The sequence below is a fragment of the Pollicipes pollicipes genome, unplaced genomic scaffold, assembly GCF_011947565.3.
Source record: "Pollicipes pollicipes isolate AB1234 unplaced genomic scaffold, Ppol_2.1 Scaffold_4295;HRSCAF=5057_pilon_pilon_pilon, whole genome shotgun sequence".
Classification (NCBI taxonomy): Eukaryota; Metazoa; Arthropoda; class Thecostraca; order Pollicipedomorpha; family Pollicipedidae; genus Pollicipes; species Pollicipes pollicipes.
In genome coordinates this window covers 14,274,588-14,291,235 of record NW_023596461.1, presented here as the reverse complement: position 1 = coordinate 14,291,235, position 16,648 = coordinate 14,274,588, and the positions used below count along the sequence as shown (strand labels likewise).

General features: G+C 53.5%; 1 protein-coding gene across 2 annotated transcripts in view; it reads left to right on the top strand.

The window, feature by feature from the left end:
* LOC119097642 (growth/differentiation factor 8) overlaps positions 1 to 16,386 on the top strand; it is a 31,772-nt gene extending 15,386 nt beyond the window's left edge. Inside the window, exons 1-4 of one of the 2 annotated variants that reach the window (XM_037220683.1) lie at positions 4,542 to 4,723; positions 8,878 to 9,111; positions 9,534 to 9,862; positions 14,027 to 16,386. In XM_037220683.1, coding sequence (XP_037076578.1) covers positions 4,610 to 4,723; positions 8,878 to 9,111; positions 9,534 to 9,862; positions 14,027 to 14,075 — 726 coding nt within the window. In that variant the 5' untranslated portion in view covers positions 4,542 to 4,609 and the 3' untranslated portion in view covers positions 14,076 to 16,386. Of the gene's footprint in view, positions 1 to 4,519; positions 4,724 to 8,877; positions 9,112 to 9,533; positions 9,863 to 14,026 lie in introns of those variants that run through there. The other variant, XM_037220682.1, reaches the window with a different exon arrangement.
* Positions 16,387 to 16,648: the final 262 nt, after the last annotated feature.

The following is a 16,648-nucleotide window of genomic DNA, read 5'->3' as shown; positions in this document are numbered from 1 at the left end:
CGGACTGTTTCCTTAATTGTGCTAAGGCTTTGCCACCACTGGCCATACATTTACGTCTATTAATCACCAAACACACAGTGCGAATGTATGCATAGCATAAATACTCAAGCACAGTGACGGGTGATGAAGTAACATTCCTGCCCTCTTAGCTGCCCAGTCAAAGCCAGGTGATGGATCAGGATCGGTGCCGATCGCTGAGTGACGCAACCCGAAGTGTGGCCAGAGTCTGCTTGCAATCTTTCGCATGCTTATCCCAGAATTATCCGACGCGCACGCTACTGGATGTGCTCAGCATCATTACCAGCCACTTACGGAATCGCGACTGCGAAAAACTTCTATCCCAGATTGTACAGTCGGTCATGTAAAACGAGCATGGCATGTTCAAAACTGCGTTGGTGTGTGTGTGTGTGGCTGTCGGCAGCAGCGTCAGCTTGACACAAACTTGTTTGATGTGTGGACACAAGCAGTCGACTGTAATATGGACTCTCATTTGACGTTTTTAAGAATGAAAGCTGAAAACTAAAACGACATTGACCTGTGAGGACACAAATCCGAATCCTAGCACATGTCGACATCTCTGGTCGGGTGCACAGGGGACGCTCCCTTGACCCAGAGCGAAGCCCTATAATGGGAGCGGGTGACGGTAGCGACGGGCCGATCTACAGGCAGGACACTGTCGCCGGCGCAAGTCAGCACAGCTCTAATCCTGTAGCACGACGACCACTCCCCAGTGACTGTCATCTCCCAGGTCGGAGCCGGTCGAGGAAAAGCCTGCTGAAGCCAGGTTTAAGCCAAAGACCTCCACCTACATGGAACTCGCATTAGCCAACTGCGCCACCGAAGTCCGCGGTGGTGCAAGCAGAGACGCCGTTGTGGTCTCCGTACCCTGGTTGAAAGCGGATGCAGTTCAAGTTTCTTGCAGCGGACTTGCAGGTTTTAATAAGCGCTGTTGTATTTAACCTGCTGAAGGGATAGAAGGAGGGGCAGGGCAGTAGTTTGCAATCACCAGCGAAGGCTCCGCCCTCGCATACAATGGCATCGTTCCCCAAAACTGACCGGATTTTATCTGAAGTCGCCTGGCACAGCACGGACTTCAGGGCACCGGGTGCGGCGAGCGTACGCCGTTTGATTCACGCGCCGGCATGCAGCGATCGTATCTCGGTCATACTTGAGAGTCGACCCCGCCAGCTCGGCACATACTTACGGACGGACCAGTTGGGGCGGTCGCCTGTTGCCTAGCGCGCCCGGCTAAACGCGGCAGAAGTGGCGCAGCAGCCGGTCCAGCCCACGCTAATGGGGCTGTCGGCGCGCCGAGGCGACCGGACCGGCGCGACGGCGCCGATCCCCCCTCCCCCCTGGGACGCCGTGCCTTCCGACGACCTTGCCCGGCGGCGTCGCGATCAGCTGCCGCCCGCGGCCCAGCGAGCAAGCGCCCTAGTGGCCAGCTATGCACCTCGATCTCACGACTGCTATGCTGCCGCGCACGAAATGTGATCCATCGAAACCACGGAGCAGTTGGTAAACGCGCGCGAAGACCAACACTTGGTGCTCCATGAAATGGTTGTATATGACACGTTAGAACCGGGAAATGAACCACGGGAAAGGGCTGGAGGATACGAGCTCGCGAGTTCCTGTGGGAACATTTCTTCTTCTCACGCGGTTTGCTGGCGCTCCTTACGGAGTAACTGTTTAACATGTTTCAAGCATGCAGTAGACCGAGGAGATGTGAGTGCACAGGTTATCTAGTGTCCAAATTGGTAAGCCATGCCATACAAGATCATGATGCAAGTTAAGTCATCGGCGCTATCGCATGTGTTCAGTAGATACCTTCACGTGCAGGAATTTCTGTGCCCAATCAACCCGATACCGATGGAACTGCGCTCATACCCACACGCTACCAAGTCCTTATCAGTTGTGCCCGCCCGTTAACCACTTGTTTGCGACCATATGTTAGTGCTGTTGCTAGTACTTAAGACCTGAACTGTTGACAAGCTATCAGAAGGTTCGAACCTAGACTTACACTTTGCCGTTAGTAATTTCAAAAGTGTTTTGAATGGACCTAATTATTGTTCAAAGTAGCGTGCATGGTGGCATTGCGGAGTATTTCTTGACATATATACCAGACATTTCGCGAACGCTCCACCCGTACCCGCCATTTCCCCAAAAGTCGGTACACAGCCCAACCCGATTTACCCGTGCTTATGGGTACTTAAGGGCTTAGTCCATCCGTGAAGCCCATTAGTATCCAGTTTGGAGGTTCATTTCTCCTCCCCCTCCTGCCTGATATGCCTTAAGCCCCTTGTGTCAATGAATTTTAACACAGTACATGACGCCAACCAAAGTTAAATGTAGATCACCCTGGCTTCATGCCGGGCCATAACAGGCAAATTGTTGTGCTCGCCTGGTTCGAGAGACAGGATGGCAATATCATGGCACTCACTATCATGGTAAGGATATTACCTGCGTGCAGCCTGAAGCCGTCTTAACTCGTGTGAGGCAATAAAGCTGTGCTCACCCACAATGTGGTGCATCAGGTCATCATAGGTCATGTGTGTGTCTTCTACGCACGAATATGAGGTCAGAATTAAAGGAGCAAGTTAGTTCACCCCGCATTCCGACGCGTCCCTGCGACGCCTCGCTCGTGTCAGTCCTTCTCACGAGTCAGGCAGAGTTCTTGTGAGGCTACAGCTTCTATTAGCCAGTACCTCACTCACACCAACACTCATTCACTCCACGCCACAATGTCCACGAGCACAACCAACAGCAGCCATGCATATTCGTGTCTATGAGCATATGGCTATTTGGATTAGAGTCCTTTCGACCAGAATTGACAATTTCAGCGCCATGGGATGAAGGAGAATGGATAACGGCGGGGGGGGGGAGGGCAGTACCGCATGCGCCTGGGGGCCAACCGCCAAACCTTAGCCAGGTAGGGACCCGTCTGCGGGATATGCCCTGGGCGCCCGGTCGGGGTCCCCCTCCAGGGGGCCCCTCGGTCCACTCGTGGTTGGCGCGTGCAGCCTGCCCCGGATGAGCGGGGCGCCGGGAGGATGCAGGATGGAGCAAGAAAGAGGATAAAAGCGTCGGATTATATGAGCATTGGAGCATGCATGGTAACAAACGGTTCGCCTTATAAGCTAGCTCCAAATGGAAACGTGCCATGATCATGCATCACGGAAATGATGTGATTATTAACCAACGAACCGGGTGTTGACATGAGTGACAGCGATTTTTGACAATGTGCCAACTTCGTGTTTCTCGTATTCAACCAATGGGACATGGCTGCACGCTCCGATGTCGTCCCGCCGTTCGGAATCAGTGCCCAAGGCAATGCAATGATGCGGCGCTGCTGATCGATGCTACTAGTGCCCCGCAGTTGCACTCGTGATATTCGTGACGTCATATGACTGCATTCGTGCACGACGGACGGGCGTTACGAACATTATAGTGTGGACAAGACGCACGCTCTGTGATGCTTGGCGTTCATGATTTAGAAAGATGGAACAAAGCATTTGCTAAAAATCCCAGAGCGATCGAACTTGTAAGTCCTCCAGCGCTTACGCTACTGGCGCGAAGACGACCGCGATCCCGTTTTGCGCCTCTCGAGGGCGTCTCGAAGGTTGCACGTGCTTGAAACGGTACAAAGGTCTAAGCTCGCACCGGCTTCACGTGGCGATTAAAATCGAGTTTGCAGCTCCTACTGCTATGTATGGCGGCCTGGCAAGCTTTGATAGATGGGACATACATACGGACGCTTTGGCATAGGAACAAGAGATAGCGGATGGTGACTTAAAATGAACAACCTCTGTTTCTGAATCACAAAGGCGCCCGCGGATTTCGGCCATTTGGGTGCCTATTGGGACTCTGAAGAACACCCCAACGGCAATGCAAATACACGACGATTCTCCGCCTGGGGAGGGTTGAAATGTATTTCTGCTAACCCAAAACGGTGCGTCAGTACTGGCTAGAGGTGGCACTGCCAGTGCGGGCTAGAGGTAGAGGTTAGAGTTGGCTTTAGGTGCCAGTGCAAGCACTGGCTACAGGTGGAAGCGTCGGTACTGGCTAGAGGTAAAGGTGAAATGTCAGAACTGGTTAGAGGTGGAAGTGTCGGTACTGACTGGCATCAACCGGCCAAATGGTATGGGCAGGTTAGCGTTTGGGACGGAAGCCTGCGTGACAGCCGACGCTTGGCGGAGCGCACCCAGGCCAGATCAGCTTCGCGCGCCATTCCAAATACGCCGAGCGGTTCCTGGAGGCTGGGGTAGAGACATTCTGAGACCTAAAGACCTTCCAACATTTTTTAGTGCAGCATCACGCCGTTGCATCACATTGCGTGGAAAGAATGGGTCTGAGATGGCTTCCGTCCCCTTCGCCAAATCACCAGCCGGTACATTGCTTTCACCAGCGCCGGCATGGGTCTCCCGACCGTGTGACTAGTCTCCAGCAGCATCGAAGAATGTTCACTGACTGGGTGTGCTTCTCCAACCAGATGTCTGATGTCTGTTCGCGCTGGTTGCAGCGCCTCTAGCCGAAGGACTCGGACCATTGGCCAAGGACAGCTTACGGGACCATCTGCTCTACTTCGACATTTCGCCCGGCCATCACCAAGATGCGCCTGGGCATGGCGACGCTGTGGCTTCACGTCAATGCCTGCAAGCATCGCAAACGGAATCACGGTTCACGTCAACGGTTCAATTGCGCAGTTCACGTCAAAATAAAAAAGGTATGTCTCCCCGGGCACGGTATTTTTGGCCCACATTGCTTTAGGACCAGACGGTATATCATGCCAAAGCCGTGTGACTTACGGTTGTCGGTTCACGTATTAAGGGCTAGTAAAACGGAAACGAAATAGCTGAAGATGTGTAAACGTCGTCCGCTGGCGTACCTTCTGTCAGCGATTGACATGAGGCAAGTAACAAAACGCGCCAATCGCTGTAAAGGTTGCAAGCTGGTTTAATGGACCACATCATTCATTTTAAGACCATCGAGTTTGCTCGACAGTGTCACGTTTCCTCCCCGAGGGCTACAAATAATCAGAAGCGGGGTGCGGCTGACCTTACGAGGGCCCGTGGGCTTATTTGCAGCCTGTTCGGTATGTTGTTTCAGGACTGCGATCATGCCCGATGTCCAAGATCCCAAAGATCCATCCGAAGATCCCAACACGTGCTTTGCGCCGCACATGATGCCTGCGAGGGTGGGTTATCCCCCGAACCTTGAGGCCGGGGGCCGGGGTTAAGGTCGCCGGGGCCCCGGGGGTGTGGCATAATGAGGATCAGAGGCCAGTCTGATTGAGCTCTCTGTTGCCGGACAGAGCGCGCGTTTTCGAGTTAGCTCGACTCGCGGAAAGAGGGTTGAGTATCGCGGTGCGGGCCCACAGCCGGTTGCTGTCGGTTGCCATGGGGCGGAAACCCCAGAGGGCAGGGGCACGCTGTTAGAGACAGACATAGCTACGGGTACTGCAAAAAAGGAGCAAAGACGGAGACGGAGACGGAGACGGAGACGGAGACGGAGACGGAGACGGAGACGGAGACGGAGACGGAGACGGAGACGGAGACGGAGACGGAGACGGAGACGGAGACGGAGACGGAGACGGACAGAAACAGAGACAGAGACAGACAGTGACAGAGACAGAGACAGAAACAGAGACAGAGACAGAGACAGAGACAGAGACAGAGATAGAGATAGAGACAGGGACAGAGACAGAGAGACAAAGAGAGAGAGAGGGAGAGAAAGAGGGAGATAGAGAGAAAAGAGAGGGAGCAAAAAAGGGGAGGGAGAGATAAAGAAAGAGCGAGAGAAAAAAGAGAGAGAGATAGAGAGAGAGAGAGCAAGAGAGAGAGAGATAGATAGAAGAAGAGAGAGAGGAGAGAAGAGGAGAGAGGAGAGAGAGAGGAGAGAGAGAAGAGAGGAGAGAGAGAGAGAGAGAGAGAGAGAGAAGAGAGGAAGAGAGAGAGAAGAAAGAGAGAGGGAAGAGAGAGAGGAGAGAGAGAGCGAGAGAGAGAGAGGAGAGAGAGAGGGAGAGAGAGAGAGAGAGAGAGGGAGAGAGAGGGAGAGACAGGAGCACAGGAGACGATGGCTTTCTGCAATGATTCAGAAGCGCAGTAATGACTCGCGTTTAGTGGACCAGGCATTTTGGATGAAATCGCAAAAGTAGTTGGTCGAGGCGCGTGGGCTGAAAGGTCACATTATGTCCAGACGTAAGGTCGTATTACGCTTGGTGGCGCACGGGCATAGGGTGCGCAAGCACGCAAGCAAGCACGACAGGAGCGTGACGTGGATAAGGCACATGCTGGGAGCCATGCCTGACAGATAGTTGTCTCAGAGTAATGCTGCAAGTCGGAAGTGGGCAGGTGTGGTTCCATTTGAAGCCCTCATATGTTCATTAGCTTAAAATTGTGCTGTTTACCTTTCCGATGCCTTTTTTAGCCGTCCCGCTTGTATTTTTGACATAATTTCGAATAATTTTCTCAGCGGCATACAACCCGGGCTACGAGATACAGATATAATCGCTAAAAGTTAATGCGCAGTTTGGGATCCACCAATTGTGCCCATATGAACATCTGGTAGTCGGTTAGCACTGATTCCATGTACCACTTTCTATAGTAGAAAAAGGGGACAGAGGGCTTTATACACTAGACACGATCAGTAGTGGGGGAAATACGGCTAGATATAGGGGAAAGAAGAAGGTGGCAAGGAAAAGGTAGCAAAAAAGGGTAGGGAGGTGGGGGAACGGAAGGGAGGGGTAATCGGAGGCAGATGCAAGGGAGAGGACACACGGGGTAGGCACAATGGCCGGGAGGGACGCCAGACGGATGTGAAGGAGAGGGAGAAATACAGGGAGAAAAAGGGATTCAAAACAAATGGGGACAGGGGAGAGAGTGGAAGAGGATGGTGTAGGCTAGGAGCAGAAAAAGGCGCAAGTAAATTTCTCTCGTGAATATAGCCTTGACGGTATTATTGCATGGCGTGGCGAGAACACCATGGAAGCGGCGGGACTGCAGCAGAAAGGCGCCTTTTCTTGCAAAACTGGATGAGGTCAGGCAAATAAAGAAAACATCTCATTTTTGGCGGCTGTGGTCTTTGGTTAAAGCATGAACTACGAGTGAAGCGCTTGCTTACGCGGCACCGGAAACACCTTCACATGGTCAACCGCTTTGGGATTTTCCCTTCTCGAAATATCTGCTCAGGAACAGCCTGCTGTTTTCATTGGAGCTCCACGCCGCACCCAGCTCCTGAGGCGATCTGACGTCGTCCGTCACTTATCCTGGCAGGACCGGCAAGCGCCAGCGACAGTCAATAAGCGATACAACACGTGATACAAGCAACATGACACAAACTCCCAGCAGAATCCCGAAGCGTGTAGGATACGGGGCTGGGGCCGCACGGGCGCCGGTTGGCGCGTGTCGATTTTGGCTTCGACTCGGTTAGGTGTGGGCGTGGCTGCTGTCTCACGGCGCTCGTGCGGAAAGGGCGGTCGCCTCTGGTCGTCGGCCACGCCGCGGAGCCAGTAGTGAGCAGGCTGCACGGCCGCCGCACCAGCGCAGCCACCCGGATATGGACCGGACCCGTCCGGACGGCAACAACAGGTCACACGGATACCAGGCCGAAAAAATCCGCCGACTGGTTTGGAATGCGTCCACACGATGCATGTAAAAAATAGTCGTGGGCATGCGGTTACATGAGCGGACTGAATGTTTTGTTGCCATGGTGGACTTAGCGGCTTGGCCGACATCACTGAATTTAGCCTCCCATCTATTTGGGGAAATGTGAAACGAATAATGTTGAGCGAGTGGGCAGCGCGAGCAAGTGAACGCAATCATTGCCGGCAGTTCCAGATCCGTGGCCATCGTATTTGTTTGTTTGCTGGTTTGCCTGCAATTCATACATTTATCATGATCACGAAAATGTACTGTATGTACCAATACCTGAACAAATCACTATGTAATTATGCAGTGCTTGCAACGTGTGAGAACTCGCAAAACTAAGTTAGCAATCATTTAGTTCGCCACCATATATATGGATGAAAATGAATTGTTCCCTAGCCGCCACGGTACAGCTGGCACGTGAATTTGTCCTTGTCACTAAGTAAAAGTCGGGTTGTGTTCTAAAAAACAGCTTGTAATGAGGCAAACATTTGCACTGCACCCAAACCGTGGCATATCCACTATTTTTTTCCGCACATAAACAATGTAGTTAACACACCATAAAGCTACAAAGTGTGAAGAAACGCATCTTTCGAGGCATTGACATAAGCAAATGGAGCCACTTACTGGGTTCCATCCGTGCTTTTAGTGCTCACACGTGACACTGCTATGACTTTAAAAGCAGATTGGATGCACAGACACATTTTGAAAACGGCGAGATTGGTTCGCATAGCAACGAGTAAGCACAGTGGTCATAAGTGTATTGTGATTCGTCGGAGAGCGGTCTCTATAACTGCCAGTATGTAACATCACTTGGCGGGATTGACCTGCAAATGGCAACATAGCTATAGGTGCTTGGGACTGGTAGTTCTGTTGGCGGTTGATGGATGAACGACAGCTAATGGATGGATGATGGTGGTTGGTTGATGGTTGCCCTAAGAACAGCAAAGTCGTGTGGAGCGTTTCACAGTAAATTCACAGTGTAGCCCGTCTGACTCCAGATCGACTCCTGGGACCAGCCCGCCGCCGGGGAATAAGCGCTGTCTCACCCGTGGTGTCGGCACCGCGTGCGCGAGCCCGCCTCGTTACTCCGTGCGGAGGGGAGGGGGGCGGTCTGGGCGGTCCGCGTGTCCCAACCCACCTCGCCATACAGCAACTCCCAGCGCGCGGGGTCGTGTGCAAGCCCTGGTCAGTGACTTCGAACGCGAGTCCTGAATCCGCGACGTTGTTGCAGATGGTTGCTGACAAGGCAGGCAATTACATCCTGAAGGAAGCCATGAAAGTCAAGATCCGCCGGCACCATAACCACAGTGGATACGTGGAGATCGATGTGTACGACCTGGCCTGGGATTGGTTTCGGGTTCCGAATGAAAACTTTGGAATCACCATAGAGACGACCGACCACAGGAAGACGCCGAACCTTTCCATCAACAGCTTTCTGGATGCTCGGGATGATGACAGAGAAAAGGTATGCTTGATACGTGCGTTACAGTAATGCAGCGACCTTTGTGAGCTTTCACAACCCCCCACAACTACAACTAGTTTTTTGAGATACTATGTAATATTTCACTGTATTAGTTGGATACTTCAAATATTACAGCGCCTTTTACGAAAATTCCCAACGCGCTATGCTTTAAGACCTTTAAAGTGTCTCAGAAAGCCATCTTGCGCTCCATCACACATCAGCAAATTGTTTCCTGTTCCATCTGAAGCCTGTCAGAGCTGTCGGGAGGCGGCAGCTGCGCGCCCACCACCACCGCCTCTAGTGCGCGAGCGGGTAACTCGTGACTTGGACTCTTGACCTGATGCCTTGGCCCGCCAGCTGCTGGTGCTAGTGCGCGAGCGGGTACCTCGTGACTTGACTCTTGACCTGATGCCCTGGCCCGCCAGCTGCCGGTGCTGGAGGTACACGTCAGCTCTGATCAGCGTCGCAAAAAGCGCGCCCCCAGCGGCAACTACTGCTCGGACGACAGTACCGAGACCAAGTGCTGCCGCTTCCCACTGGTGGTGAACTTCCACGAGTTCGACTGGGACTGGATCATCGCGCCCATCTTCTACAGCGCCAACTACTGCTCGGGCGACTGTCCGTACGTCTATCTGCAGAAATACCCGCACACGCACATCGTGCAGCAAGTGGGCGGCACGGCGGGACCGTGCTGTGGCCCCCGCAAGCTCAGGCCCATCGAGATGCTCTACTGGGACACAAGCAATCACATCAGGTGAGGCTGTAGGCTGCCCTGCTGGCACTCTTTCAAAAGCATGCCATATTAGTATCCGGATATCCCGCTGGAAATGCACCGCGAATGGCACCAGGTGATGGGGGGCGGCACTGGGGCCCTCCGCCATATCAGGTCATCCTCCGGTCGCGCTGCATTGGGTCTGCTCCTTATCGCATGACGTGGGGTTCGGCGTTCTGTGTTCGGTGTTCTGTGTTCTGTGCATTGGGTCTGCTCCTTATCGCATGACGTGGGGTTCGGCGTTCTGTGCGGTGACACAAGTTGCAGCAGGTGCCACTCCTCGTGATGCACACCGTGTCTGCTTATCACGGTAGGGGATGCCCCGTCACTGGGACTTGCATCACATCAGGTTTTCCCTGGCCTCCCAGCGCTGGAACCTCCCGCATCATATCGGGGTTATCGGGACGTTAGCTTGTCTGCAAATTAGACCCTTCGTCAGGCCGGGGAGGGATCGCACTCTGCTGGGACTCACGGCGATGAGGTCAGGCTCAGACTCAGACACCTCAGAGGTCAGAGGTCAGAGCTCAGGGTTGATGGGGTCAGACTCCAGACACCTCGCTGGTGCTGCTCCGACCTGGACGCGGGGCGTTGGAGCGGCGTGCCTGCCGGTCGCGGCCGCTGCCGAGCAAGGCCGGCCGAGCCGCTGCAGTGAAGGACGCGGACGCACCAGCTTGTCACGGACGCACCAGCTTGCCGACGTGGCCACCAGGCCGCGGCCACATTTGTCAACGATGCAGCCACGTCTCGATGCTATCGGCGCATTCCACGTCACCGAGCAAACGTACCAGCAGCCAGTACAGGCGCTTGGAATGCCCCACTTCACAACTGCGCAGCGCTGGTCATGTGCACAGCGCCCGCCGGACCCGCGGGCGCGCCGCTCCGGTAGGGCACGCGACCCGGCTGTCACCACGGGTCAACGGGTCACACATTTGCAGTACGCCAGCTGCCGGTGCTTGGTGACCGATACAGGGCTGCTGCTGGGCTCGGACCGTGGCGGCTCAGTCCGGCAGGCCTAAGCTCACACAGTGCACTTAGAAACTCAATGCGAATGACCCGCTCTGAAACAAGTCACTTGTTGTCGGGCGGCAGCAGTCAATAATGGCTACCCAGCAGCAGTCAAGTCAATGGCTGCCTTCAGTTTTCGAGGGATGACGTGAGGAAAGTACAACTAGATGTCACATTTATCACGCTGGCGTTTTGTGCCTGGATGCTGATCCCACTGCACCTGCGGGCTACCAGAACAAGACCCCATTCGGTTACAGCACGTTTTGTGTTGAAGTGATTCAGCCAACTTTGCCGCATCATCATATCCTACCACAGTGCTAGGCTCAACGACAAAGGGTGGTAAGCGTGCCCCATTCAAAACGCACAGAGCCATTGCCAACAAGTGGTAAAATCCAGGAACGACAGTGGCAAGCCGGGCGGCAGTGCGCTGCTCACCCGCTGGCGCTGGTCGGCTGGCGCTGGTCGGCTGGGCGCTGCGTGACCGGACCTGGCCCTGCCATCGCCAGCTGCAGCCGGCCACGTGCAGATAGGGTACGACGCCATCCGGTCCTCGTAAACCGGTGCACTGTCGGCAACCGTGCTCACGTGCAAGCCGGGTAGGGACCGACCTGTGGACCACGATAGGATCAGAGCTGGTGGGCCATCCGCACTGCATCCCATAGCTGCCAGCGGCCGCAGAAACTGCCGTGTAACCATTTCATAATCGGCACCTGTAAAAGTATCGTTAAAAGTTGATCGATTCTTCCGGCAGTGGACGTTTTACGAACCGCAGCAAATTCGTACCGCTGATTTCAGTCACGGAGGCCAATAGCAGGTGGGAAAGTAGGGCAACGGCGAGGCCGAGTGTGTACCCACATTTACGACACCCCAGGTACGCGCACACCGCTGGGGAGAGCTGCCAGTTGACATGTGCAAAAAACAAGAAGGACGTAGGGCGCGGGTGAGTTATTTTTGTGTTACAGTTCCTCAGCCCCAGCGAGCCAGGGCGGTTATTGGTACCACCCTCTTTGGCTTTTTAGGCTGTTTTGTAGCACATTCGACAAAATCGTGGGGACTGCCAATGTTTCTCCCACTAGCTAAATGTGAGCTTTTATATTCGGAATATAAACCACACGTCTGTTCAAGCTGACGTAAAAAAGTAAGCGAAGCCTCCTCAGTGGGAAGGGGTGTAATTACCTCATTTCCTTATCTGGCCATCTTACGTGCTTGCGCAAGATGGAGCTATTTTTAGCCATACTCCAGTGGGAGAGATCGTGATAATTTTGTTCCAACCTTGGAGCGGCGAATTTACAATGTGGAGGGAATGTGGCGACAACAGGGCCACGAAAATCGCAGCGCGTTCGAAGATATATCAAACCTATAATATTCACATAGTGATTAGAACGTGATACGTATGCGTTATTCAGCAGTCTTTCGATGGCAGAAGGCGCCAAACCAATGAAACAAGGAATGCAACGAGGGTGAAAAAGAACACATCTGGAAAACTTAAAACAGTGGGTTAGGAAATCTGAGACCCAGGGAATCAGGCCGTGTGCGAAGGTGGTGCTTTAGTATTCCTGAGAGTATTTATCTGGTAGGGCTTGAAATTTCGCGCTGTTCGATTGAGCATCTCAGATGTGTCACTTGACGTTTGAGCAGTTGTAGCCGCATTTTCCAGATCACAGAACATGTGACAGCATGGCTCATGACAAATTTCGAGAGGTAATGAGCGTGCTTGGCGATGGCTTTAAGCGTTTGCTTGCAAAACGCCAAAGGACGTCAAAGAACTGCCATGTTCTGGTCAGAAAGGGAGGAGAAAGTTCGTGTCCTCCATGGTACCCACTGGCATCAAGTTTCTACGCCTTCCTGTACAAGGGTTGCCCAGACGCGCCTCACCCCCAATGAGGACTGCGGTCGGACTGAAATGCCCATTAGCAGGCAGTAAACGGTCACCCCATGGCGCCAGGGAGACCATGCGTATACAAAAGTCGAGTTACTTCAGTAATTAGTCGCGGAAGGGTGTCTGGTGCCGGTTGAAGACGTTTAGATAAGGCGGAACACGTGCGAGAGGGAGGCCCCCAACCTGGGCTGCCCCGGGCCGGAAGCTGGCCACGCCCCCAAGTCGGACCCGCGCAGGCGCCTCCCTGCCGCTAACGGAATGGGCCCGATCCGCTGTTCGGGTGATCACATTCCCATTCCATACCATTCCACTTCATGACCAGATTCCATTCGTGGCGCACCGCCCGGACCACGTGCGTCTTATCCGCAGCAACGCAAAAGCAATCGCATTATTGGCGATGTTTGAATGCAGCTGGGCCGTAATTCGCTGCGATGTTCGCTGGCATTCAATGCGGCGGTTCGCTCAGTTATGTCGAGGCGCAATTTTGTCGAAAAGATGCTGTGGTTTCTGCGCCGGAAAGCGCGTGCGGCAGGTTAGTTCTTTTGCGCGTTCATCGGGTCCAAGGGGCTGAACTATACGTCAGAAATACATCGAGCACATATGCGCAGTAGGTGCACCAGCACTCGACCTTAAACATTTATTTTGACAGATTATTTCTACGTATGGTCATGCTCCGATGCCAGGCCTGTCTTCAGTTACGTGATCATAAATTTCCTCAGGACGGGCCGGGGAAATATTTAACTTTCTCCGAATTCCTGCGAATGTGAACCGAATCCTCCTAAGTTGCCCAGTACCTGCTTTAAACGTGTTGCCTCCGGGTGGCGGCTGGGGGTTAGGAGGCCATGGCCCAGTGGCTCCTTCCTTGGCTGCGTCCCGGGCTGTTTTACACGCGCGATACGTACGCTATGTTATGCGCCTCGAGTCACGAAGGTCTGAATGCGACGGAGCAGCTCCGTTCCATATCATGTGCGTGTGAGAGCCCACCCAATTGCTTTCATTATCGTTGCAATGTGAGCAACAGCAGCATAATGCTTTCAGGCAGTGCATTGTAGAATAAAGTGATATCTTAACGTACATGTTCACTGTTCAGTTGCTTGACATATATGTTTGTGGTTATGAGCACAAATCGGCAGTGTTGACGTCTGACGCCCCATCTCGTTCAACTGACCGACGTCCCGTTCCGCTAAACGACGTTCCGCTAAACGACGTTCCGCTCTGCTGACCAAAGTTCCGTTCCGCTGACCGGCGTTCCGTTTCCACAGGTTTGACTGGCTGCCTGGTATGATTGTGGAGAGCTGCGGCTGCCTCTAGACGGGCGGCCAGCGCCGCGCGGCCTGCGGCCCACATCCCCGGCCGTGCCCGCCGCGGCCTGGCGGAGAGAACGAGACGGAGGGGGAGACTGGGGTGACGTGCGCTCCCCATAGCTGTGATACGTCGCCGGGTCCTGGACGTGGCCGGGCGGTGCCCCCGACTGTCGGCGACCGTGCCGAGCGGCAGAACAATCGGCCACGTCCGAGCCGGGCGAGCCGAGCCGGGCGAGTAACGGGCGCCACGCGCCGCCCCGGCCCGGCCGCGCCCGTCACTCTTCATGTGTGCTGCGCAGCTTCGCCTTCGCGCGTCCCAGCAGCGTCAGCCGCCACCGGAGCCGCCGCACAAGCAGACGCGCCACGTGAAGACCAGCCGAAGCCGAGCGCACGCTCTGTTATGACCCCGATACGGCTTACGCCTCTCCTGGTGGCTCATTAGGACTCGGCCAGCCGTCAATCATTGCGGAATACGGTTTATGGCACGCGGACTGCAGCTTGTTAAAGCTGAAATTCCTCGGTGTCTATCGGGGGCTATCGAAAGCGTATACACGCCGCATCCGCTGCCGCTGGGGCAGGCGGCTACTCTGCATTTGTCCGTAAATCACCGCGCTTCCGTCTTGGGCCTGACAGCTGTCATGCACTCATCCTGCTGATTTCGAAACGTCTGTCCGCAAACTGCGCACAAAGTCCAGCCATGGAGCCAGTTCCACCCACAGCAGAGGCTGCTTCCCGCCAGTCCTACAGTCACTTACATATACAGCTCGAGTTGGATGCGATGCTAATACCGAAATATTATGCACATAATCGCGGCGCGTTTGGGCCCGGCGTCCTCGCTTGACCGATGGTACACTTAAAGGGCGCTCCATGTGGCCGGTACCGTTCGCCTTATCAACACCAGCACGTCACATATGGGCGACGGCGAAGGCGCTCCAGCTGCTAAGGAATATACGGACGATAGCAATCCGTTCGCCCGCGTGTATGGCACCACAATGGGCTCTCGCTAGATCCACGCGACGTGATGCTGCCAGTGCTGAAGCGTATTTACAAGCTGGACGAACTGCAATCTGGTTTTTAAGTGCTGATGAAAAATCCCCGTTTTTTGCGACTTCAAATTCCTCGATGTTCCAAGCATCTCCTAAGCCATTGCACCTTTCAAACTAACAGAGTAGGAAAATTTGAGTAGGACGTGTCAAACCACAAATACTGAGTACTGGTGTTACATTGATGTTGAGGTACAAGTGCCTCAGAAGAACAATCAAATGTCATCACTATTCGAGCAAAGCGGTGACATTCTTGAAGATTGGATGTGAACTTCCCAAAATGTGGGTCCACACAGCGCGAGCCCACCTAGACTTTTCTCCTCCGACTTGGTCGTCGTGGCTAGCTTCCGTTATCACGCCTTTCAGTGGCTGTGGGTCAAACAAGCACATCCCCATTGACTGAGGACTGTCTGCGCCCTCGCGCCCACATGGGATCGAGGAGTCGACGTCTCACCAATACGCCATCAGCGCTGACGCCCCTCGCCCGGGCTTTCGTTCGCCCGAAAGGATTTCAAATGGAGCTGGCTTTTAACGCGTTGGCCGTGACGGTCATGGTACAACATTGTCAGCTGGCATCTGGCTTAACGACGGTGCGGGCTGCGCTTGCGTATTCAAGACTCAGTGTTTCTATTCATAATCACGTATATATTTTAACCGTAATTTATTATTATGGTGAGAGCTGTCATCAGCATTTGTGCATGTGGAACATAGAAGAGGATTTGTACTGCTGCATGCAGGGCCGTGAGCGCTCGACACTAAGTCTGAGAAGGTGCTGCCATGTGAACAAGAATGAGTGAGCATTTAGCGATGAGCGACTCAGGTTCAGACGTCTTTTCATTTTGAGAGAGTGCGATTGCAATGTGTCAACGAACTGATCTTTCATTTTCTTGTTCAGCCCAATCTGTTCTTCGTTCATAGTTTGCCACTGCTTGTCCATAAATCCGTTTGTCAGTAGAAACACTTGCTTGAATCGCCAGTGCTCTTTGTAGACTAGATCAAGTGCATTTACCTGATGTTCGATTTTGCGTTAGATAGTATTCATCGTCATGCGTCTCTGACTTAAAATGCTGCGGTTCATTGTCACTCGGTAGTAGGGCACGATTACATGATGCAGGGGTTTGGCTGAAGCGGCTGGTCACCTTGATACGGTCGGACACAGCCAGGTTTGTTAAAAAGCCTGTTTCTTTTCCATAGAGTTATTTCGTAGAAAACGCCAACGTGCTTTTTGTACTTGAACTTTGCCGCCATGAGTGAACATTCTCGTAATAAACGATCTCCGACGCAAGCATTTTCTGAAGATACCGGCGCATATTGTACGACCAACACTGTTTTCGGTTGACCTGAACTACCTTCGTTCATCCTAAGTAAGTCTTTTCGACATGCATTGACTTAAATTGTCAAGACCTTTAATGCTACCAGATGAAGTATTTAATGCTGTCACCATGGCAAAACCGTCACCTGGCAAACGTCATTCACGCTGTACGCCGGACGCAATGACAGCGCGCTAAACCGCCACCTGGTGACGTCATTCACGCTA